The 26,552-nt window shown below is 41.3% G+C and overlaps 1 protein-coding gene across 1 annotated transcript in view; it reads left to right on the forward strand.

Moving 5' to 3' along the window:
• The first annotated feature begins 696 nt into the window (after positions 1-696).
• SH3BGRL2 (SH3 domain binding glutamate rich protein like 2) overlaps positions 697-26,552 on the forward strand; it is a 56,863-nt gene continuing 31,007 nt past the window's right edge. Inside the window, exon 1 of the mRNA XM_019729572.2 lies at positions 697-902. Within this exon, the coding sequence (XP_019585131.1) occupies positions 858-902 (45 nt within the window). The 5' untranslated portion in view covers positions 697-857. The remainder of the gene's footprint in view (positions 903-26,552) is intronic.

A 26,552-nucleotide genomic window follows, 5' to 3' on the forward strand; every position in this document is an offset into this window, starting at 1 on the left:
TGTGAAAGGTAGGGGGTGGAGCGGGTGGGGTCCTGATTCCCAATGTTGATAAAAGGATTCTAATTTCGTTTGGTATTTATTTTTCTACTACAATTACAGTTTTGCTAAGAAAAATAAAATATCCGTTGTGCTTTCATCTGGGTTTCTAATTTTCAACGTCTACAGAAAAAGAAAACCTCTCATTTATCTAAAAGAATCACCTTTCTGCAATCTCCAGAGCCGCTGGGAAAAAAACAGAGGCGCGCCCAGTCCCACCGCCCTCACCGCCGCCGCCTCCGGAGAACCCGGCCCGCCCCAAGCCGCAGGTCGCTGGGGTTTGCCCCACGGAGACCGCCCTGAGACGATCTTTGCCTGTTTGCGTTTCTGGGTGGGGATGCTCCAAAAACCAGTAAACCACAACACAGAACCTAAGCTTGGACTTTGAACCAAGCCTTTTTGCCCAGTTTTATTTTTCCTCGTGTCGCCAGCATCCTCGCCACCTTTTGCTACAGGCTTTCCCCTGCCTCCCGCTCCCTTCCAGCCACCTGTGCGCAAACGGGACTGACGCGCAATAATTGGAGGCAACCTGAATGAGCTCAGGCAACCAGCCACTCCAGGGAGCCACAGAAACTACATTTCCCATCATGCCCCGCACCCAGCTCCCTCCTCCCCCTCTCTCCCCACTCCCTCGGCCAGCGGCCGGGAGGCGCTGAGCTTTTAGCTGTGGACCGGGAGGGAGGGAGCCAGATCTCCGCGGTCTTACCCGAAGGGAGCGCTGTGCCCGGTGGCGGCCACGGTTCTCAGCCGAGTTCTGCCTCCGCGTCCGCGCCAGTCCAGAGTCCGCAGCAGCAGACAGTGCGTCCCGGCGCGGCAAGAGGATGGTCATCCGCGTGTTCATCGCCTCCTCCTCGGGCTTCGTGGCGGTGAGCTCTGCGGTTACCCGCGGCGGGCCGGGGTCGGGTCTGCGGGGGTAGGGGACGCCGGGCGCGGGTCCTGCGGGAGGCGCGCCGCGCCCGCCCCTGCGCGTGTCGGCGCGCCTCACGTCCGGCCGCGCGAGCCGGCTCCCGGCAGGTGATCCATCACCCTTGGACAACAATGAAAAGGGCGGGAGCAAAGGTGGCTGGGGGACCCGGGCTCACACCCATGCCCACTCTGCACCGCCTGCGAGGGAGACGACTCGGGAAGCCCCCGCTCCAGTTGTGTGCCGCTGGAATTTGGGAAAAGTGCTTGTTTGTCCAAGAGCTTCGGGGTTCCCCTTTCCTTGGTGTTAATTCTTCCGGATTTGGGACGTTCAACCTGGTTATGTGTTGTGCGGGAGCTTTTCGGCTGATTAGTTTGCTAACCTACCTTCTCAATGAAACAAGTTTAAGTGGTAATTGCTCACCACTCTCCCTCCCCCAAGTACATTTCTTTAGTTTTATACCTGCGCGCAAAGAGAACGGCAAACCAAGTTTTTCCTGATGTGACAAGATTTTTTGTTTGCTTTGTCTTTTTTTTTTTTTTTTGGCCTAAGGTGCTATAAATATTTTTACATCTTTATGTAAATGTGTATGTTTGGTTTCTTTCCCCCTGTAATGCTGTGGTCAATTTCATCTTGGGGCTGTATAAATTGTGGTCTCTTTAATTATTTTAAGCTGTGTTGTTGGTCGATATTCTTGAGTATTTTAAGGAAGAATAATTTTTTCAGGAAGAAGAGAAGTTAAATAGTTAGATGTCAGAGTTTAAGGAAAATTCAGTACTATACTTGATAGCCCACTGAGTAAGACAGGTAGCAAGCAATATGTTTTATATGATTATTAAGACTTGGTTTCCTTAGCTAAGAGTTGAACTATAGATTTAAGAGGCTCTTTGTTGAGATACGTAATCATATACATCAAAAAGTGCAATATTAATTGCTTACAGTTTGGTCTGGCCAGTTGCCTGCCCAGCAAGTCAACCAGATTGTCCCCAAATTTGTTTCTGAAGCACATGGGATGAAGGATGAAGTAAACTATTGGTTGCAAATCCTTATAAACCACTGAGGCTTTTTATTTAAAAAGAAACAAACACTGTAATACAAAAACCAACCAAACAAAAAAACCCTGCCTTTTGTATTAGGAACAACAGATGAGATATGCTAACTTATCTTTATATACAGGCATGCGCTGGTCCCCAGACTCCTGAAAGTTTTGGTGTTTCTAGTTATTTGTGGTTGCTTAGTCATACCTGCCTTTTATAGATTTCTCCACTGAAGCTACACTCAATGTGTTTGGAAACCCGTACTGTTTTGTGGGTAAATTTTTTTCAAATGCACTCCTTCGTGAGAATGCTACAAAGCTTGTGGTTTCACCACCAACTTGCATGCTTCAATATTGTTCCAGTAGCATTTTATTGATTGCGCTAGGGATGCTTTATCGTATTAACAGCCTAGGGTATGTTGGACAAGTCAAAGTCAAAACTTGAGGTAATTACATGGCTTATCCTGTCAGTAGGTAGTATATGAAGACCGTTCTGGAGCCCTGCATCACTATTTCCTCGATTTCATTAACAAATATGTATTGCCTACCTGCTATGTGCCTTTTTAATTTTTAAATTTAATACTCTATATTTTGCACATGAGGCTAGACTTAAGAGACTTAAGTTTTAATGAAGTCTCTGACTAGTGGTGTACGCTTGAATAAGGTACTCCGTTTCTGCCTGAGTTTGTCTTCTGTAGAATGAAGGATTGTGATGAAAAACTCAGACTTTCACCCTAGCATTAAATTACTTTGGCTTCATCAGTTGGGTAAATGTGGATAAATCCTTGTAACAGCTTCTTTTACTTGAACAATATACATATTAGCCTCAAAGTGAATTTATTTTTCCCTTCGGTGTTTTACTGTAATGTCTCAGGTCCTCTCACTGCTCACTTGATACTGTGTGTTCTGACATGGTTTGATTTGAGTTGGAAGACGTACTCTGTTATCACATATGTCCAGCCCATATACACTAATTATCTACTTTAATGGACCCAATCTTTTCAGGTCTCAGTCAATCCTTAGCCACTGAGTCGCTCTAATTGTAATATCTCCTATATCAGTACACAGTTTTTCTGTAATTATGTAATATGGAAACTCTTGGCGATAATTTTATGCTTATATGCAAGACTAATGATTTCCAAGAGATAGTGAAGTTGTTTAGGTCAACTCTTGGGCTGGGGAAGCTAATGGGTTTTACAGCAGTAAGCTATATTAAGTTTGATGGCATAGCCCTAGTATTTTCCCTCCAGCAGTGTTGTGTTGACCACTGGCACTGTTTTATTTGGTGACCAACCGTGACCAGCAAGTGCTCGGGAGAACAAACAATTCGATTCCCGAATCAGTTTGACTTTAGCTGATGTTTATTAAACCTCAAGGAAGGAATGTGACTAGAATTAGACTTAGCTAAGTAAGTCCCAGGAATTTCCAAAAAGATGCTCTGCCCCAGTCAGCAATAGATTTAAACAGTCTCCGTAGAGAAAATCCTCATATCTTGTTTCTGATTTCCCTGAACTTCCTGGGTTCAACACAGAACAGTGATAGTTGGAATAATTAACACCAAAGGCTGATTGCCCTTTTATCCACCACAGCTCCAGTAAAATCTGTTTTTACTAGGAAATAAAAGCAATGCCACATTATTATGCTATGAATACCTGAAAAATCAGATTTCTTATGCAGCTGATAATGTTGCTGTCATTCATATTGTAGTGAAGAAAATAGTATATTCATAGAAGAGTCATTTTAAAATTGAATTCATTCTGGTTGTATACCTGAAAGGGGCGGTCTTGGTAACTTTATCCAGGAACTATATGAATTTTTAATTTGCAAATATGGAAATCAGTTAATTATTTCATTCATTCATTATTTTATTCATTCAATAAGTATTTTCTAAGGGTTTGCTGCTGGCTAGCTCTGTCCTTGGTTTTGTGGAGACTGGAGGAGAATAGAGGGTGCGGTCTCTGTCCTCCAGGAATTCAGGTAGGGACCAGGTGGGGAGATAAGATAGGAAAGGTAAAACCACCAGTAATAAAGTACAGCAAGGACACATACCTCTTTCAGGAACATTCTTACTAGAGATAGAAATAATATAGGCAGCAGAGGGATGCATTGCAGGATGTCAGATAAGGAGGAAATGTGCCAGAAATCATGAAATATGCATGTGGGAGCCTTAGGCAGATGGCAGGGAGAGGGATTGAGTTAGATTTGGAGACTGAGAGAGACTGCATGAACCCACCTTGTTCAAGTTGGAATGGGAGGTGCTTTGGGTGGGAGATAGCAGGCAGCAGAAGTCCCTATGGACCTCTTTTGAAAACAAGGTGGACTCTAAGTCCTTGAAAGATGCATGTAATAACAAACTCCACAGTGTTTAGTATCTCAGAGATCTCTTCCGTATCTGCAGCTTGCATGCTCTTTAGAGCATTTTGTCCCCAGGGATCCAGGCCCTCTCTGGCAGGGAGGGACCCCTGGTAGGTGATGTCAGAAAAATCTGACCACCCCACCTTGACTGAAATTTCTCAAAAAAGAAATAAAGTCGTTAAAGTTCATGGGTTCAGTTGTTAGAGACAGAAGAAAACCTAAGGAGATTTCTTGTGAAGTCCAACCACCTAATTTCACTGAGAAGCAAATTTGGGCATAGAGAATCAGTGGCTTGCCCTCAGGTCATTTATATCAGTCAGTGCAGAGCTGAGTGTTAAATGGAAACCAGGTCTCCTGACTCCTGAATATATTCATTCATGCGTTCATTCAGCAATGCATTTATTCATGCATGGATTGATTCTTGCATTCTTCAAACAATCATTGAAAACCTAAGTACAATTTGTTAGGTGCTGTTAGGTGCTAGGTGTGTGTAGTGGTCAGGAGAACAGACTTAGACTGTGGCCTCATGGCACAAATCAGTGCTGCCTCTCAAAGTCTTGGGATGGAAACCATTTGATCAAGAATGAAGCACTCATATTGACTTGGGGAATGTTTCCATGGGGCAGGGTGAAATGAGCTAGATAGCAGTATATCCCCAGATAAGGGAGACAAGATGGACCTTCACTGGGAGCAAAAGTTACAGAGAAATTGGAAGCAAAGTTGGACAACATGGAACTTTGCCCAGGGCTGCAACTATGGTTTCAAGTTGGGGTGAGGTGGCGGGAGAACTCATAGAAACTATACTCAGAGTTGTCTTGCTCTTTGCAACTGTAGAAGGCATACCCAGCTGCATTGTGTGACTTAAACTATTTTAAACATGACCTGTTAAGCAGTTACATCTCCACAGAATGTATTCAGTGAAGCATCACTGTGTGAGGAAGCCTCTGACGGGTTCAAGTCAGCATGTGACCGTGTAGAACAGACTGGGTGTTAATTCCTAAGTGATTCTAATGACAGAAGGAGCTAGTGAGAGTAAGCCTGGGCTCGTTAGCATATTTAACTAATTGAATCTTCAGAGTCCCATGGCCATACCATATTACAGATGAAGAGGCTGAAGAGAACTGACCTGATGAAATCATAAACAGGAGATAGTGAGACCCTGTGTCAAACTCTGGTAGGCAAGTGGCTTCAAAGCTTCTAGAGCAGAAGTCCACTGTGGGCACTGTGGAGCTGCAGGGGAATGAGAGCCCCAGAAATGCTCGACCTCCTGCAGTGTGCCAGCCAGTCCGCCATAAGAACTGCCTGCCCCATGCAAAATGACAGGGGTACCCCTGACGAGAAACAGTGCCAAAGGGCATTGATCGGCAGGAGAGGGTGTGGAGTGAGGTTAGGGAAGAGGTGGGAGCACATGTGAAATGATCAAGAGAAGCAGAAATAAGTCGAGGGCACCAGGACGAGGATTGTAAGGGAAGGCCGGGCTGGGAAGGCCTGTGCGTCAGTTTCCTAAGGCCTGCCATGAACAAAGTACCAAACACTGGAGGGTTTGAGCAGCAGTTCTGGAAGCTAGAAGTCGAGATCAAGGTGCCGGCAGGGTTGCTTCCTCCTGAGCACTGTGAGGGAGACTCTTGGTCTAGCCTCTCTATCTTCTGATGGTTTGCTAGCCATCTTTGGGGTTCCTTGGCATGTAGATATATCACCTTGATATCTGCCTTCATGTTCACATGGTGTCCTTGTGTGTGTGTGTGTCTGTCTCTGTGTCCAAATTTCCCCTTTTTATAAGCACACAGTAATATGGAATCAGAGCCCACCCTAATGACCTCATCTTAACTTGATCATCTGCAAGGACCCTATTTCCAAATAAAGTCACACTCATAATTACTGGGACTTAGCACTTCCACATCTTTTGGAGACACAATTTGACCCATAACAGCAGTTGAAAGAAAGACTAATTGATGGAATTTTCCCCTTTAACTGGAAAGACTGTGGACCAGTTTCTGGAATCTTGAAGGTAGCCGCTGGATATGGAATTAAGTGGAATTGTAGTCAATGTATGAGGTCTGTTGCTAGAAGGGGAGATTTATCAATGTCCCAAGTGAAGACCTGACCTCAGATTTTCTAGTTCATTTTACTATTCCCCAAATTGGATAGTCTCGGTTCTATAATAATATTTTAAACTTGTAAATATAAATATAAGCAAGGTCATGGACTTCTTTATATGAAATTGGGGGATTTTTATCCATTTGTTTTAGGACACTTTCAATACACATTTCTATCTATTTGAGGAAATGAAATTTTGACATATTTATAATATGAAGTATAAGGTGGTTTCCACATTGCAGGAATATAAGACTGCTTGAGTCTTGTTTTCTGGTTTTCAATTTTTGATAAAAAATAGAGAAGGAAAACAACTATAGTGGAAAAAACAAAACAAAAAAACCCTCAACAATTAAGGAGAAACCAGTGAGATACTAACTCTAAAAAATATTTCTTTAGATTTTTTTAAAAATTTAATTTATTAAAAGTTCAGGCATGATTTTTTTCAGGAAAGTTAGAAACCGATGACAGAATAAAAAGTCTAGATTCTTAATGAATGTTTCACTTTTAAAAATGAAAATTAGCATAATTTACTGATCATTACATATGAAAGTTTAAAATATGTTATTTTGAAATGAAGTTTTTAAAAAAATGGGATCAAGAAATTATTAGTTTAGCTGTTAAATGTCAAATTTTTTAAAAAGTTACTCTCCAAACTCTAAACTCAGAATGAGACACTTTTAGGTTTCAGCAATTTTTAGCAGGAATTGCTCTAGTCTTTGTTATTGTACGTGCAGGGTTAGTAGAAATTTAAGTTGTTCTGAGTTAAATTACATTCCTGTATTTGTTATTGTTCTGTGATTCATTTTTGTTATACTGTGTATCCATTATACAAAAGGACCTTAGCTTTCCAAATTAGAAATTTAGTGAATTTTTTTCTATCAAATGGTAAATGCGTATTAATGTTTGAAGGAAATTTTCCACTTCCGATTATGTACAATTGTCTTTTTTTGGGTTCTCTTTTTAGATGTAGCTAAAAAACATGTCATTGTATCTTTCTGTTTTGTGGTTTCTTAGGGCAGTAGTGATCAGTATGTACCATTGCCTAGTTTTGTTTTGTTTTTTCTTTTTGGGTGGCAGGGGTGTAGGTGACCATTGGGATGGCTAGGAGGAGTGGGGATGGAGAGAGGAGTTGGAGATTGATAGCCTATACCAGCTGCATGCAACTGAGCAATCTAGTTGAAGGCAGTGCACTTTCCCTTCTGTCTTCTTTCAATAGGCTTATCTGAGTTTATCAGCCAGCATTGGCTAGTTACTCAGGAATTCTGGGTATGGTATTAAGTTGGTGCAAAAGTAATTGCAGTTTAAAAGGTTAAAAATAATTGCAAAAACTGCAATTACTTTTGCACCAACCTAATAATTTAAAATTAATGTTATTTCTTTTATGTTTGTTTCTTTCCCCAAACTCTGAAAAAAGAAATCAACTGGGAATTGAATGTTTCCCTTTTGGACTCATCACAGCTTTGCTGTAGGACTGAAAGCGGAACTAGAAGCTGGCAGATGGGGGCCGCCTCTCCCTATATGCCCAGGTACTTATAGGTTGGTGCGGCCCCTGGGAAACTCCAGAACAACTTGGTCTGGATCTGGTTCCCTCTGTTACCACTGACAGCTTATTTATTCCTGAGGGGGCTGGCTCAGTACCTGGCAGAACCCCAAAAGGTGTTTCCTGGAAGTGACTCCTAAAAGTGGAAGGGCAGGGAGAGGTGCACATCAGGGTATGTCTGCCCTGTTGTACGACCTTTGGGGGCTCTGCCAGTATTGCTTTAGAGCTCCAGAAGCCGGAAATGGAACATTGGCTGTGACTGAGGGTACAGGGTTCTCGGTACTTGTGGATGTATTTCCTTTTCCTGCGGGAAATGGCTTTTTGTCATCTTGGATCTAGGTGGCTTTGGGAGTGGAGGACTGAGAGTGAGAGAGGCCCAAATAGGTGACTTGCTTGACAGGTCAGTTCAGTGGTATTTGGTAAATGTAAATAGAATTAAGGTCAGCAGCTATTGCAGCATACCAATCCAATATTAAAAGCAAAGAACTCAAAGTAACAATAACCAACATAGCTTTGAGGAGTTTGTTTTCCTTCTGGGAGTTGCACAGGGAGTGGGAGTGTGGTCTTCTTCATTCATGACATTCCCATTTGGACTGAAGCTTGTTGGTTTTCTACTTTCCTAATTATATTTATTAGGACAGTTCCTTTGAGTGGGAATTGGCCATTTCTATAAGCCTGGACCCCCAGTTGACAGGAGTTTTGGGTTGCACTGTCCTTTTATGATAAACTACTTACTTGCCAAAGTAGGTGTTTGGGTTGAATATCTGCTGGTTTATTTATTTCCAGAGTTATTTTATATTCAACCCAAGCACCTACTTCTGCCCCATCCCTATCTATGGATTATCTATCATTGGAAAGCAGTGTAGACTCATGGTTAGGGCAAGGGCCGAGTCCAAATTCTAGTTCTACCATTGATGAGGGATGTGGCCTTAGGCAAGTATAACCTCAGCCTCTGAATTTGTAAAAGAGAGATAAGAATGGTACCTTCTGCATATAATTACTATGAACATTGAACGAATGAAGTATTCCACATGAGGTATTTAGCCAAGTGCCAGGTACATAGCAAGTATTTAATGTATATTGTCTATTATATCTATATCAGCAGCAGCAGCAGCAACAATAGTAGTAATAGCAGTAATAAAAAATAAAAATTATAACCTTGGATTGTGTAAGGTCTTTAATCATCAAAATATTGTGTACAGTACATAGTACTTAACTAAGCTGAGGGTGTATGTTGGTATAATTTTTGGAGCGTTTTTAGTAAATTTAACTATAAAGAGTTTTCAACTGAAATTTGAATTAACAAGAACATTACAATTTGAGTTCATTCCCCAAACAAACCACTTGTGTAATTTTTGAACATTTCATAGGTATACAGCATGTTGTGCTTGAGTTGCTAAATATTTATTCACTGCCTATAAAGTGCTTACTACTATGCAAATGAACACTATTCTTTGTTGTACACACTGTGTTTCCCCGAAAATAAGACCTAGCTGGACCATCAGCTCAAATGAGTCTTAATATGAGTCAAATGAGTCTTCAAATGGGTCTTATTTTACTATGAGACCGGGTCTTAGTAAAATAAGACTGGATCTTACATTAATTTTTGCTCCAAACGACGCTAGAGCTGATGGTCCGGCTAGGTCTTATTTTTGGGAAAACATGGTAGGACAGGACTTTATAGAGTCCTGGTTTGATTTAAAGCTTCCTAAACTTGGCAAGTAGATTTCATCCCAAATGACAGCTCGGACTGATGGACAGTGACTACCTAGAGAGCTGAGAAAGGGATTTTGGAGCCTGTCTAGGAGACAGACAGTGTGATTGACAGTTGATATCTGCTCTGGCACCAGAGGAGGGAGGAACAGGGCTTATGCCACTCGTTTACCAGTCCTGTCTTAGACTTTGTGCATTTGGAGTCTGTCTTTAGATTTGGGTAACTGAATGTAGACTATTTTGAGTCTCTGAGTAAGAGGGAAGATAAATATGAAACCCTGGGTTGCATTGATGGATAATATCCTCTGCAAACGTCTCACCAAATTTGGAGGTGAGGGTGGTGGAGAAGGGCCAGGATTTCTGTGTTTAACGAAAATGAGTGGTACTTCCCAGAAAAGATAGTGATTATCCTGACTCTGAAACTGAATGCTGAATCTTGATGCTTGTGATGCATAGGTGGGCAGATGGGCAGATGAATGATGGTAAGAGGACTCTGTGGAAGAAGGTGGTGGAAACAGGAGAGGGAGAAAGACACTGGAATAGGTGGACTCTAGGATATGCCCGTCCACCGTGCTGAGCCTTGGAGCACTGAAGAGTCAGGTTCAGGTTTACCTGTGCCCAGCAATGTGATAGGATTTTTTCTGCAGGTTATTTAATCCCTACAATGACCCTACAAACTGTGGTTTGTTATACCTGTTTCACAGATGACAATATTGAGGTACAGGGTGATTAAGTAACATTCAGCTCAGTAAATCCAGATTCAAACCCCTGTCTTCTGATTTTGTGTCCAGTATTTTTTCCATTACCCCACATTGCCCACTGGAAGAGCCTATGATTGGAGACCAGTGAGAACCTGGGTCAGCTGGCTAAGATAACAGTGTGTAATCTCAAGCTAAAAAAGTGCGGGTGTGGGGGAGGGGAGCAGGACTCCTAGAGAGCAGTCCCAGGGGTCCCCACTCAGCCACTGAGGATGTAGTCGTAGGCACAGTGTCCTCAGGGCATGTGAAAGCGGTAGCTGTGCTTCTGCAGAGACTGATAAAAGCTATTAGGAGTACGGGCTGAAATGGAAAGCTAGGATAGCATCATGTCATCACCGTCATCATAACAATACCAGTCACACCATGCGCAGGAAGCACTCGGGGCTTTGTGTTTGTTATTTCTAGTCCTTAAAGTGACTCAGCATGGTAACCATTCATAGTCATACTCATATTAATTCCACCCCCACTCTCCCTCCTTCTGTCTTCCACTCTAATAGAATAGGAAACTGCTGAAGTTCAGAAACTTTAAATAACCTGCTTTGTCATAGAATCCAGAAGGTCCAGACACCCAGATCTGTGCCATCCTATTTCCTAATGTCCGTGTCCCAAAGGATGGAATCAGAGATTAGAATAGCCAGTGCTCTGAAGGGGCTGTTGACTGTTTTGTTAGATGTCCTAAAACCAGGTGTATGATTTGCTTCAAGTATGATTCTCTTGCTTTGTGTGACAGAGTTGAGTAGAACTGGCCTGATATGTTGAACAGGCTGGGATGGGAGGGTAACAGGGGACTATGGGAGAGGAAGGCGTGGCTGGGTGGCTGAACCCCGGTGATGGGGTTTAATTTCGTGGGACTTTTTGGGCAACATGAAATCTACTGGGACAAATGGTGGATGTGGAAGTGAGTGCCCTCGTTGTTTCCATCTTGGATCCTGGGTTCCCAGAAGACTTTTTCTCCATGGACTGATACTTCCCTGTTTTCTACCCTGCAAATAGTGTCCTCTGGGTGGAAAGAGTTCATCAGGATATTGAAACCTACTGGGGAAGTTCAATGCAAGAGTGAGTAGAAAGTGGGAGGCCAGAGTCAGGGTTATTTGTGGTTAGGGGGAGGGCAGAAGGGCTTGTGGGGGCACAGGCAGCGCTGCAAAGGGAGTAATGTGATCAGCATGCTCAGGAGGGGCCAGCAGGAGTGGGGCTGCGAAGCTGCTGTTCATACGCTTCACAAAGATCAGTTTCTTTACATGTAATTTACTGAGAGAGCCTCATAAACTGAGTACATAGAAGAAATCTGAGGGATTTACAAACAAGGTGCGACGTGGAAAGAATGTGGATTTTAGGAGCAGAAAGACCTGGGTTCGAATAATGACTCTGGTACCCTAACCAGCAGCCATGACTTGGCCAGTCTTCTTGGTCTCGGTATCCCCTTTTGTAAACTTGTTGGAGCTTAATAAAATGCCAGGCATTAATAATTTTATGAGTTTCATTTAAATTTAAGCCAGCGATAATTCTCTTGTCTTTTGTGAATTCTCGACTGTAAATGAGCTATTAAGATTTAATTAAGGAAAAAAAAATTGTTCTTATAATTGGACAATAGGTCCTGAGTTTGATGGAGTGCATTTATAGGAAGACCTTAAACTGACATTGTTTATTAGGGTTAGTGAAGGCTAGAGGTCACGGTCTGGTTGCAGTGGCTGGCACCCCTTTGTTTTTGACAACAGTGTTCAAAAAAACATTTTTTGAGCCAAGATTTTAAATACTGGGCGATTTCTTTCCCACATACACACACGTAATCTGGATTTCCCCCTCTTCTGAAGATATCTGAGGGTCTCTTGACCCCAGGGCCTCACTCCATCATGGCCTGGATCCATCGTAACTGGTTAGTGATGACCTCTCATCCTGGCATGTACCCTGGGGGTCTTCCTAGCCCCCCACCATTCCCACTATCTTCCCAACTCTGAGCCATTTGTTATTGAGCTTGTCCTGTCCTTTTTATATAGAAAGTATTTCTTGGCATCTATGTCTATCAAAAGTGGGAAACTACAAGGTTATATTGAGAGGATTTCATGTGTGTGTCATGTATGTTTTATGAAAATGGGAAACAAACTTTTTTTCTGTGTGTGAAAGGAAGGAAATAATAGTCCTCAATGGTTATTAGGTGTTTGTTGGCTTCGTTCCTTCATGTTAACTGCCTGGCTGCTGTGGGCATTTGGATATTTGACTCTGGAAGTCAGTTATTATGGGGGGAGGGGAGCGTGGTAAAAAGTGCCTATTTCCCATCTGTGCTTGGTGTTAGCCTCCCAGTCACTCTGTAATCTCAGAATTGCTGCTTGAGGTCATTATACTCTAGGACAGAACTTCCTGAAAAGCTTAAAAATGAAGTTGTTCATACCCCAAGCCAGGGTTTGTCACCAGCATCAATATTGACATTTTGGGCTGAATAATTCTTTGTTACGGGGGGTTGTCCTGTGCATTACAGTCATAGAGCAGCAGGCCTGATCTCTCCCTGCTGGGTGCTAGCAGTACCCCCTGCCCCCAAGTTGTCACAACCAAAAAACATGTCCAGACATTTTCGAATGTCCCCTGGGGAGCAAAATCAGCCCTGGTTGAGAACCCCTGCCCTAATCTGCAGTACCAGAGAGAAAATGCTCACACGATGAGAAGACTCTGATTGCTGTAAAACTGGAAAAAAACTGAAGAGATCATTTAAATCATCTTCCTCTTCTGTTGCGGTGTGAGCTGATAAATGGCTAATTCAAGTCTGCACTGCTTAGCCTCATACTTCTAGAGCAGTGTGGTGTGGACCTAGAATAACTGCACTGGGATTTGGGAGACTCTGTGTGTGGCTCTGGTGATGCCATTCAGTCAGCTTTGTGGTTTTGGATAAGAACCTTAGCTCCTCTGGGCTTCAGGTTTCTCATTGTGTTGTTTTTGTTGTTTTCTGATTGAGATAATAATTTATATACCATGGAATTCACCCTTTTCAATTGTATATTTCAATGGCTTTTAGTATATTCACCATGTTGTACCTCCATCACTGCTATCTAATTCCAGAACCTGTCATCATCCCACAAAGAACCCCCAAGTCCATTATCAGTCACTCTCCATTTCTTCTTCCCTCCATCCCCTGGCGACCACAAGTCTACTGTGTCTCTATGGATTTGCATACTCTGGACATTTCATATAAATGGAATCATACAATATGTGGCCTTTTAAGTCTGGCTTCTTTCACTTAGCATAATGTTCCAAGTTCATGCATGTTGTAGAATGTATCAGCACTTTGTTTCTTTTTATGGCTGAATAGTATTCCCTTGTATAAATATACCACATTCATTCATCAGTTGATGGATATTTGGGTTGTTTCCACTTTTTGGCGATTATGAATAATGCTGCTGTGAACATCTATGTACAAGTTTTTGTGACCATATGTTTTCGATTCTCTTGGGTATTGGTGGTTCGTATGGTAGCTCTATGTTTACCTTTGTGAGGAACTACCAAATTGTTTTCCAATGGCTATTCCATTTTACATTTGCACTAGCAGTGTATGGTAGTTCTAGCTTCTCTGCATACTTACCAACACTTGCTATTCTCTGTCTTTTTTATCATAGCCATTGTAGTGGGCGTGTAGTGATATTTCAGTGTGGTTTTGAGTTGCATTTTTCTAGTCACTGATAATGTTGATGTTATTTTTTTAACAACTGGTTTAGATCCTTTTTTTTTTTTTAAGAGCTCTTTTAAGAGCTCTCCTAGCTCAGAATTTTTTTTTTCCTTCTGATCCACCCACAAACCAATATGAGTAACACAGAATTGAGTCTTTAGGGGATATATATTTTGCAAATTGAGTTAAGTCAGTTCTCACATATTTTGTGAGAGGTCAGTGCCCAGTCAGTGCTCAGTCATGTTCAGGATGCAGAATGGGTATATGGCATGTTTTCTAACACCACCCCCACCACACACCAAATAAACTCATAAGCTGACTGGGGAGAAAAGATGAACACAGAAAATGGAGGACAACAGAGAGTCATGGAATATAATGCTAAAATTATCTATCCTGTAGGTATATCTCAAGGGCAGTATTTTATTTGGATGAGGACAAAGGAAGTCACATTCAGAGCTAGACAGAAAAATAGCATCTCCTGAGTTGGGAAGGTGGCTATTTTTAAGATTCTAGAAAATTTCACTTAAATAAAAGGCTGCACTGGAAAATTAAAATACTCTTTTTCCCCCCAAATATTTTCTATGAGCTTGTGAACTGAAACAGATGTCAGTCTCCGTTCTTTTCTGTCAGGGACGTGAATTTGTTTTGTATATCTGTGCTGCCTTTTGTTTTAGACTAAATGACTCCTTTTCCACTGCTATGTATTTCCTGCAGTGTGAGAGCAAGACAAATGGATGCTCTATAGTTAGTGCCACAGCGATATTTTAATAGTGAACTTGGTTCAAGAGATAATTAACAGGAATGAGATGATTAATAATTCACCTTTTGGATTCCTTTTCCATTAAAGGAAGGAAAAAAGCCTCATCCTTTTAAAATATTAAGTCTGTGTGTTAGGTTCGGAAAGCTTAGAAAGACCTCATTGGCCCCTGAGGTGAGAACTTACAGCTTCAAGGCCTAACTTTTTGGCCTGGCATTTTGGGCCCTTGGTGAGCTGAGTCTGACCTCCCTTTGCAGCATTTTCTCTCACTATTCTTTGGACTACTACATAAACACACGAGTTTTTTTTTTTTTCTCCCGGCCTTCTGTGGCTTTTCTCATGTTATTTTCTTTGCCTTGACTGTGTTCATTCTGCATTGGGACTAGTCAGAGTCCCCTCTTTTATTTGAAGCCAGTGCCAGTAATGTTTCCCGATAAAGCGTTGCACATGGCCCTCCATTCCCCCTTCACCCTCCAAATTGAGAGGACTCTGTTTCCCTATAGCCCTCCTTGCCACAGCCTGTGAACTGCTCTCTTGCAGCCTCAACACACTCCACCCTTGGTGATAATTATTTTGTACCCAGGTTGTTTGAATTACAAGTGCTAAATAAGTTCCTTGAGGTCAGGGACTGTTCCGTTCATCGTTTTATTCCCCCCAGAGTTTCTATCAGAGAACTTGGCAAATAGTATTTATTGAACAAGTGAAAAAGAAGTGTTTCTGTAGCTTCTGCATCAAACGTAAAAAGCTAATCAAGGGTTCCTGACCACGCCGGCGTGGGACTGGAGCCTGCAGATGGAAGTGTGCTTTGGAAAACCTAAGATTGTGAGGGACGTGATGTATTTCACTGCTTCTTAAATAAGTGGCATGAAGAATCTGTGTCATTAGGGATAATTTTATTATAGTATTACTTTTCTTATCCAGAGACCAGAATTCTAGAACCCCCCACATGGAAAGAAGCAGAGAGGCCACTGCGAAGCAAACTGGCTGTCCTACGTTCTGCCAGGCACGCAGGCCCTTCAAAGCCTCACCCAGACAACTGTGAATGAAACAGGCCTCAGCAATCGGCAATCGTTGCTTCCCACTGAGGCAGTCCCAGCGGGAAGTTCTGAGAATCGACAGGTGCCTTCTGAAGGAAGGCAGACATGGAGAATTCCAGAAGCACAGCTTTGGCCGTTTGCTGTGAAGTAAAGCAGCAGGCTTTTACACCTAAGTGGCCTCGGGAATGTCAGTGCCCCACATCAAAGTACGAAAATGGATCATGATAGTGATTCTAGTCCAGAACAGATTAAATCAGGTCTGGCATGTTTTGGTTTGATGTAGTCTGCTCAACAATGCAGGAACACATGGTACTGTTTAGAAAGATTTCTACAGTAAAAATAGTTTAAAGTAAAATAGTAATAAATTGTGTTAAAGGGACGAGCTTCAATTTTCAGAAAACCTCAATCTCCAATTCCAGGGGAAAGTAATTTATTTGCTCCTAGCTGTCCCTGTGGTGCAACTCCTCTTTTGCCTTCCATTTTCCTTTCTGTCTACCTTCCGATATTATAGCTGTGGATCCTCTTTCCTCCTCATCCTGGGAGCTGGTTATTTTATATTCCTTTTTTTCAGTATTTCTGATGCTGTGCTTTTATTCTTTGCTTACATGTTACTAGCTTTGCGGCCCTCCCTGTGCACTTTACCTGAACACCTGCTTTTTGGCTGCTCTGGCCCTGTCGGAAGTCCTGTGTTATTGCCAGTTTCATGGGGAAGTTACTTGTTGGCAAGCCCTGTCCCCCCCCCACACACACACACATATACAGCCCTACATTACACTATGCAGTGATTCAGTTTGGAGGCCTTGTTTTATCACCTGTGGCCCCTAGTTCCTAGGCAGCATCTAGCACGTCAGACCGTCTCCAGGTTATTAAAACCTGTTGAGTGAACAGTAGCTCGTCGACCTTCTAAAGAGTGCTTGATTTTTCTTCCTGCTGGTCCTCTGTGCTCTCTCTCTAATCCTCCTTTTTAATTTCTCCACGTATTCTTTTGACTTGAGATGGAATGCAGAATCATATGGCTGAAGATATAGAGAAATTTGAGGTGGAGACCCCCAGAATTTGGAGGCACTCTTCAAGACACACTTTATCTTGTCTGGAATGCAGGAATGGGGATCATTTGTGGGAAGGTCGAATGCATGTGGAGATGTGAGGAAGGGTGAAAGCTGTTAGTAGCGGTGGTGCCGCTCGAACAGAATTGAGTATCCAGCTGAGGTTAGATAGTTGGGATTTTTCAGCAGACAAGCTATACTAGCATTGCTCTGTAGCCCAAGGAGGGAAGAGAAAGCTGATGACACAGCCAACCTAAGAGAGGGGGAAAGGTCCACAGAATGCAGGTAAGAGCATCCAGACTTTCTCTAAGAGGTATCAATTTGTACCTACTATGGGAATATGAACTAATTATAGGATCCCGTGTAAAATGTAATTGTGAAAATGACCTGCTGTCCCCCAGATTATTTTTCAAGTATAAGTAGAAGTAGTTTCTATCTCATCTTGTAGGATCACTTTTCACACATTCGAGGATGGACTGCTGTAGAAATGGGAACGTATTCCCAAACGCACTGTTACAGAGCAGCGTCTCCTGCGATGGATAAAGGCACAGCTTTTGGCTGAAGTTCTATATTCTTGCCTGTGGAAAATACTCTGCTCAGCAGGGTTTCCTCTTTACTGCAGAGGATTTTGACTATTATAGCAAGTTTTGCCAGAGCAGCTTTTCTGCAAAGTATCCTCTAATTAACAGGAAGCATGTGCATGAACAGTTGTATATAATTTTCATAGTGGCATCCTAAATTCATATTTTATACTTGGCTGGCTCTTTTCCTTAAGGAAGTAAACATGTAATCTTGACAGGGAATGTAAAAACTATAAAATCAAACCACCCACATCTTTCATTCCATGCTTTTGCTAATGTTTTATTGCAGCTTCACTAAGTAATGCAAGTTTGGATTTTTTTGTGTTTTTTTCGTTAATGCCAACGAAAATTAGTTTTAATACACATGTTGATGGAGAAATTAGTTAGAGCCATTTATATTTCATCAAGCAAGTAGGAAAAGAGACACATGAGCTGATAAGTATGTGAGGCGCAGCTAGTCTGCAGCTACCCTCCTGAGTCCCTCGGAGGATGCAGCTGTGATACACGCATGGTCTTCATCTTCCAGCGGAAGCTGGCAGAAGAGGAGCAGATACACACAACTGTTTTTATAGTGGTGGTAGTGGTCTGTGCTTCTCTGCACATAATTGGGATTCCTGTTTCGACCCACGGACAGCGTTGCTGGGAGGTTATGTAGGCTGACTGCTTAGCCTATGTCCATGGGCCTGTCTCATGTCTTCTCCAGAAGCTTTGAAGAACGTTAGTTTGCTGAAATTGCACCTGCCACTTACTTTTTAATCACCCCTCTTTTCTTTCTTTGAACATATTAAACATTTTTATATTCCGTATCTGATAATTTCAATATCTGAAATGTTTGTGGGTTGCTTTTTTTTCCCCTTTCCTTCTGATTTGCATCTCTGGCTCATGATACAGTGTGTGTTTCCTGGAATGCTTAATTTTTGATTATTAACTGCTTCCTCGCTAATATCTTGAAAAAAAAATGCTTAAAATAATAATACGGAGCTTACGGGTTTATATTTTCATTTGGGATGATATCATGGGACAAGAGTTCTTGGTTGCCCAACTCCTAAATATCAATCATATGGCAGAATGGACACATGGATTTGGGCTGCTTGTTAGGAGATCTGGATTCCAGTCCTGACTCCTGCTACTTACATAGTGAATTATTTTGGGTAACTTACTTGACACACCTCTGTGTTTCAGTTTTATCATTTTGTCCAAAGAATAGCTTGACAGGTCATTGAATAATTGTGGGACAAATGATTCATTTCAGGCTTATGGTCCAGGCATTGCCAATTTCACATCCATTGTTTCTGTGGCTTCATTATTTGCTGACGTAGTATGTAAGGTCATACCTTTAAAGTCATAGAGGTATAGCATCTGTTCCCTACCTTCCAGAATTTAAAATTATTGGACTAGACAAGACCCAGTAGCTCTTAAACACAAATTGAATATGGGTAGCCTATTCCCTGCAAATTCAGAGGAAGTAAGTGGAGAGTATACTGGATTGGATGGTACTACGCGAGAGTTGGGGTCTAAGCTGGGCCTTGCAGGAAGAGGAGGACTTCAGTGTTGAGATAAGAGGGCATTCCAGGCAAGGGAAACAAGCGTTAGTCATGGTGGTGAGGAAGTACATGTGGGGAAAGGAGGGTTGGGAGGCCACATGGGGAATTTGGGACCTCAAGTGCTAGTCCCACACCCCTTAGCCATATTCTCAATACCACCGTTCTCCTCACTCCAGCCCTAGACAACCACTCATCTACTTTCTGTCTATAGATTGGTCTATTCTTTGAACATTTTATATAAATAGAATCATACAATACAAGGTCCTTTATGACTAGCTTCTTTCACTTTAGCATAATGTTTTCAAGGTTCATCCATATTGGGGCATGTATCTGCACTTCTGTGGCCACGGAATATCCCATTGTATGGACAGGAAAGGCACATTCTTCAACCCGACCCAAGTCTTACTGAATCGAAAACTTTGGAGTTGATCTCCTTTCCACAATCTGTGTTTTTGTTTTTGTTTTACTACTCTTTTAGTGGTCACAATATAGCCATGGGGGTATGAAAGACAGTTTGGGGAATATAATCAATAATGTAAAGATTTTGTAGGAAGTCAGATGGGCATTTGTCTTATTAGGAAGACCACTTCATGGATGCTGTAGATGTCTGACCACTGCGCTGTACACCTGAGGCTGAATAATATTGTGTGTCAACTAATATATATATATATATATATACACACATATAGTCACAATCTGTGTTTTGAAAAGCCCAGATGCCCTTACGGGTGGAGAGCGACTGCTGCAGGGTGAGTGAGAGGGGCATGAAGCTGGAGAGGTGGGCCTGTGAGCATAGGCACACATTTTTACCTTCATCTCAAGGATAATGGGAAGTTACTGAAAGGTTTTTAAATAGAGATATGAAACCATTAGGTCTATGCCTTTTTTTTCTTTTTTTCCATTTTAGCTTTTCTGTGAAAAGCTAAAGTAGTTTTGGGGTAATCTGGCTAGAAGATACATGAAGGTATAGACCAGAGATGATGGCTTGCTATGGGCTAGTGGAGTGAAAATGGAGAGAGAAACATAGATGGGTTCAAGAAAATTTTTGACAGCAGAAACTTTGATGTTTCGTGACTTGATTAATTATATCATCAGGGAAAGTCAAATCTAGGTTTTGGGGTTGGGCAGATGAGTGGGTGGTGGTACCATCACCAATATCTTCTGAATTTCCTGGTTTTCTAATACATGGGTAAATCTCCTCTCCCTAGAATCTAGTCTTTCAATCTAGACAACACATTGGATGACATTTGAGTATATACAACATGGAAAATATGTGTTAATTGTTATCAGTAAGGCTTCTAGTCAACAGTAGTCTATGAGTAGTTAAGTTTTAGGGGAGACAAAAGTTATAAGTGGATTTTTGACTGCACGGGGAGCTAGTGTCCCTAACCTCTGCATTATTCAAGTGGCAACTGTACTTGGGATTAAACATTTAAGTGTAGGTTTGAAAAATAATGTTACTAAATTTGAGGTAGCAGATTTTGTAAACTCCTTTATCTTCTTAATTTTGATTCAGTTCGAGAATTGTCCTACTTACCTGTCTTTTAAAATTATGCCAAGAATTAGAAGCAAATATTATTTCCGTAACCTATGATCTGGAATGTGAAGGGAGTTGCCTAAACTGTCCTGAAAGTATTGGTTCCCAATCAGAAAATATATACCAGTAACATTTTTGTTAATGGCGAATTAGATTCAAGTCCATGGGAAGAATCATTCTGCCAGGGGCAGGGCAGGATTAAACTTTCTTTGATCTGTTTTAAAGTATTTCTTTAAACCCAAGAACAGTACACCATAAATTCCGATACCTGCCAAAGTTTGAGTGTGGAACTAAATGCGTTTAAATTGACGTTAGTTGTCAACTTAAAAATACACCAGGATGAACTCTTAAGTCCTAAGACAGCCATGGGAACACTTGTTAATTCCTCTTTACCTGGCCGCACTCTCTGGTTCCCCTGGTTCCACTTTTCTAGGTTTAACTTTAACATTCCTGTTCTTATTCCCTGTATGCAGCAGAGATGGGAAAATCATAAAGTTTACTCTTGTGAACACACAAAATTGAACAGTGCCTATCTGTTCCTGGGTTTGGCTAGTCTAGATGAGGCAGATGGACTTCTGCTAATGACAAGCCTCTGTGCAAGGATGTGCCCAAGGAGACCCTTTTCTGCCCTCGTCACTTTCAGTCTGCTTTAGCCTGCTTCGCTGGGCTGGGCTGGGTGTATGGCTGGGTTAGTAGGAGCCTGGGTGGAAAATAAACCTTTCCAGAACATGTTCTACTAGTGTACAGCGTTGTGGTCATGTCTAAAGGGAAGCCCATCCTCACGAAAGGGTACATTCCAGAGAGTGGATCCTCTCTGTTTAAATCAGGTTTTATAGTTCGGGCATTATCAGTGCTCTATTGACTCCCTGTAACTCACAGCTTTTTGTGGGGAGAGCTGAAGTAAGGCAGAGGCAGGTATGTACCACTTATGCCTAGCGTGTTGCCTGGCACCTGCTAGGCCCTCAAAATGTCCTTGTGGCATGAACAAATGAGTGAAACAATGAATGAATGGAGAAAGAGAAGCCAAATTGCCATGGAATTGTAGTGGGCCCAGGGATCCCCCGTGACTAGCAGTAGTATGCTTGCTAAGGAACAGAATAGCTGCTGAGGTCTTAGAATAGCCTTAGAATAAAAATTGCTATAATAAAAATGGTAACTAGTGTGTGTGGAGCTATTTTGGTGTGCCATGCACTAAGAACTTTGTGAGTATTATGTCATTGAAGTTTCATCACCACCCTCTCAGCTGAATTAGGATCTGCATTTCCCTGAGGAGGAAACTGAGGCTTTGATAGAATAAGTACCTTGCACTGGGTGATCCATCCCTTTCTGACTGTCCGAGACGAGACTAGAAGGTAAATCAAAGCTAAGTGGCCCAGATGAGGATCAGTTCACTGTCCTTGGCATCCTTAGCAAAGTGCTCTAACCATCATGAAAAACCCAGTGAAAGCCAGGTCCCCTCACAGACCTGAGTCAAGCTTGCCATGGCCAGACCGACCTCCCCACCTACTCTACACCATCCCTGTTTCAGTGCTACCAGATCGAGCACAGGGGAGGTTCCCTTCATCAAATTCAATAACGTGTGAGTGTGTGTGTGTGTGTGTGTGTGTGTGTGTGTGTGTGTTGTTTTCATTTAGGTAGGTTATTTTTGTAACAATGTTAAGTTTTGGACTTGTAGGTGGTTCGGTTATGCTGAGTCAACAACAAAGTTGTGTATTGTTAATAGGAAAAGTTAGGAGAAGGAGGTGAATGATGGCTTGACCTTGTGACAACAAGGTTATCATTATTTTTGTTGTTTTGTTTTACCAGTCAAGTTTGAGATGATGGTGAGACATTTAAGCATAAATTTCCAGAAAGGTTTTGGAACTATAAGATTGGATCTTGTAAAAGAGGTCAATTTTAAAATGCAAATTTTGGTTATATCTTCATAGAGGTGATAGATTAAGTCCTGGAAGTATGTGATGTCTTCAAGGGCAGAAGTATAAGTATGAAGAGAAAATAGATTATAAAGGATATTGCTAGATGTCATGATGTCTTCATTTTGCCTAATTCAAGCACATTAGGATGTGCTAATGTTGCTATCAAAATTTTTTTTATATTTTAATGATTAAAAGAATTCCTTTTTCTGTCTTCAAAAAGTTTTTCTTAGTGAGAACAATGTGAGCTAATGATCAATACTGCAATTTGAAGGTCTGCTTTTATATTGTTGAAAAGATACTTTCCCAAAATACATAGGTGCAAATGGAAAATGAGCATCATTCTAATCGAAGAACAATGGTAATTGTTCTGCCTCTAGATTTATTACTGTCTCATTTAGAAAATATATTAGCAGTATAGTATACATATTTCTATATTTACAGTGAAACTGGTTAGTTTTCTAGGATTTCTTTGTGAGTCTAGTAATTTCCCTGTTCATAGGTATGCTAGAATGCTTCCAGGCAAAGGATATCAAAATTTAAGCCATACTTGTAGAAAACACAGTGGGATTTTTTTTTTCCACTCCATTTTTGCGGATTTTGCAAGGTAGTAATTTATAAACTGACTTTTAAAACCTGGTATAAGAAAAAAGGCACTGAAAAATGAGAATAATAGTGTTTAATAATTCTCACATGTTTGGAATAGAGATTTGCCTTCTGGCTTGAAAGCTTCTAAACATTATAAAAGGAAATAATATATAATCTTGTTGTTTGCACACCAGCATTTCTCCTGGTCCCCTAGTTCTCTAGTACAGTTGTCTGCAAAGTTTTTTGATTGCATACCCCAATAATAAAAAAATTATTTGAAGATATAGCCCCAATATATGTATATTTTAAGTAAATTTTATGCATATATTACTATACTAATAAAATATGTGTATTATAAAATGTCCACAAAATAGCAGTTAAAGTGATGGGATATAGTTGAAACAATATTCCTAATTTTATTTTTTAATGATTAAAAAATTTCCCTTTTCTCTCTTCAAAAAGTTTTTCTTAGAACAATGTGAGCTAATGATCAATATTACAACTTGAAGGTCCACAACATCCTACCCCAAAATATGTATGTCGTAGCAACTATATAAAGTATGTTTCCAATTGTTGACTCCTTGGAAGGTAATACAAAAAATAACTTCAGAATGATAAGATTATGGGTTTTTTTCAATAAAATTTTTTTCATTAAAAAGATGACTTAATATTATAAATATAGAAAAAAGAAACCAATGTTAGTTGGTTAAGAAAACAGGACCTTAAATATTAACTGGTTAAAAAGATGTTAAAAGTATTTATTAAAGTTCAATAATATTTCCATGTCTAATACAAACATATTGAGTGTGTGTACCAGGGACTGTGCTAATGATACATAGACGAAAAAGCACAATCTTTTCCATTATTAAAATTAGATTGCTTCATTTATAACATAATAACAGTTCTTTCAAAAATTACCCTGTATTTATTTCATAATCCATCTTTCTGACACTGATTCCCTAAAACTCAAGTTTCAATCTTTTGCAAGACAGTCTCTCTCATTGTTATCTTTGGCTTGGTAACCTGGTATTTGCTTTCAAGTAAGATAAACTGAAATGGACACTAGAGACACGGTACTTTATGTGTAATCTCATGTTTAGTTAAACAGCATTAGAATGTTGATAGCAGATGGCTTATTGGGGCTTATTCTACACCCACCCACCTTACTACCCAACAATGAAAAATATTGGTGAGTTTTAGTCAGGAATGTGTTTTTCTGTAAAAGAGAGCCTGACTAATATGACTTTAAATGAATGCAAGTGTTTGCTTTCTCCTGGTAAGCCTGGAGGCTGATTTGTGCAGGGCTTGTGTTTCTAGTATTCTCTTGGTTGGCCTTTTCTTGATGCTTGTTGCCTCTCAATGGAAAGGCTGCCTCTGCATCTGTAGCCCTCCCACCTGGGTTCCCAGCAGGAAGGAGTAGCTGCAGACACAGGGGGCCCTAGCATCTTAATCCATCTGCTTCAACAAGAGAGCAAAGCCTGGTCCAGAAGCTCCACCCCGTGGAATTTGGCTCACATCTCAAGGGCCAGATCTGGGTCACATGGCTGCCCCAGCTGCAAGGGTAGATGGGAAAACTGGGGCTTTAGTTTTCCAGCCTTCACAGCAGAGGTAACAAATAGCTTTGGGATAACTAGCTTAGTGTCTGCCACAATATTTGCCATCTGCATCCTCTTTATTACAATATAAAGCCTAGTGAGTCCAATGTGGGGTATTAGTTAAAGAATATGCCATGAAATGATATATTTTTGAGGTACCCTACTCAGTCAATGGAAAGTTTCTGGGGTCTTTGACAAGGGAAAGATCATCAGTCCTTTCTATCCTTTTTAGTTGAAAGAAGGAATAATTTCAGGGCCATCTACCTCTGCTAGTCCAATCCAGCCTCTCCTTTGTAAATTTTGTCAAATGATAAGAAAATCTGTCCTTTTTTCTTTCCTCTGCCTGTCTTTGACTTTTTCCATGGGAGATACATAAAAGGCCTTAATCAGCCTTACCTCAGGTCAGAAAAAAGAAAACTGCATTTGAAGTGTGAACATAGGTGAAATAAAGAACTGTTGCATTGAATACCCAAAGCCTTTGAAAGTACCCAGAGGTCATTTATACTTTTTGTAGAAGGCTACATCCGGGGCAAGAAAGAAAAGCTGATATGTTTGAAGGAGTGAAACAACGGAGCAAGTGCCTATTGTTGTTTATTTCTTTTCTTACTTCATCCTCGCCATAAAGTGATGAAAAAAAGATATTGGGTTCAGTTCACAGATTTGGAAACTGAGTTTGAGAGAGAAGCTAAGTGATTCCTCCAAGGCTATTCAACTGACAGGACCATAATTAAAATTAGGATAGTCTAATTCTAAAATATATACTCTTTTTAAAATTTCCTCGTCCTCCATCTGTACGTTTGTCTTCAAACTTGCTTTCCCACAATTGCTCACATATTAAATCTCAATTTAATTAAAAAATCTACCTTAATTCAACCTGATTGTTTGTTTATTAGTGATCCCAAGGTCCCAGGGTGCTGCATCAACTATGTACACCTGGAATTCAAACATGACTAGACATGTCCAGAAGCCTGTGGAAGGAATCTGGCAGGGGCTGCTTCATTACATAAGTTAACTGGCAGCCTTCTGAGAAATAACTAACCCTGTAAGAAGAGAATGGAGAAGTGCAAGTTTCCTTAGATGTCAGTGCCACAGACTAGGGTGTAAGTCTAAGTCAAGTGCAATGTAATTTATTTAGCCTGTCCTCTGATCCATTTCCTAGGGACTTGTGGAGCCAGGAGGTTGCCATTGAAAGCCACAAGTGTCTACACAGCTTTCCATGGGTCGCTGAGTGTCTGTGCTGCATCAGCAGATTCAGTTGCACCAGCCCAGACAGCTTATCGCCCAGGCACCTGGGAGGGTGGGTCACCAGGGCTTGGGTGCAGGCATTGGGGTACTTAGCAGATGTGGGTCCTGCAGGGTCTGGAGTTGAAAGGGTGAAGATTTATTGTCTTAGTCCATTCAGGCTGCTATCACAAAATAACGATAGACTGTGGTGGGAGATGCTTACGAATAGCAGAGATTTATTTCTCAGAGTTCTGGAGGCTGGAAGTTCAAAATCTGGGTGCCAACATGGTTGGGTTCTGCTGAAAGCCCTCCTCCCAGTTGCAGACTGAGGGCTTCTTGCTGTGTCTTCACGTGGTGGAAAGGGCAAGGACTCTTATAAGAACACTAATCCCATTTGTGAGGGCTCTGCCCTCATAATCACTGCTCATTGGCCCTACCCTCTAATACCGTCACTTTGGGGGTTAGGTTTCAACATGAATTTGGGTTGGGCGGGGTACATTTAGACTGGCAGTTACAAAGAAGGCTGCTTTGAAGCACACCTGAGGAGCTTGCTTCAGAGCTCCTGGAGATTTTTGGTGGAAGTGGTTAAGGGTGATGGAATCCTACAACAGCTGGAGCCAGAGTTAGGGGAATACCAAC

The sequence above is a fragment of the Rhinolophus sinicus genome, linkage group LG05 (assembly GCF_036562045.2).
Source record: "Rhinolophus sinicus isolate RSC01 linkage group LG05, ASM3656204v1, whole genome shotgun sequence".
Taxonomy (NCBI): Eukaryota; Metazoa; Chordata; class Mammalia; order Chiroptera; family Rhinolophidae; genus Rhinolophus; species Rhinolophus sinicus.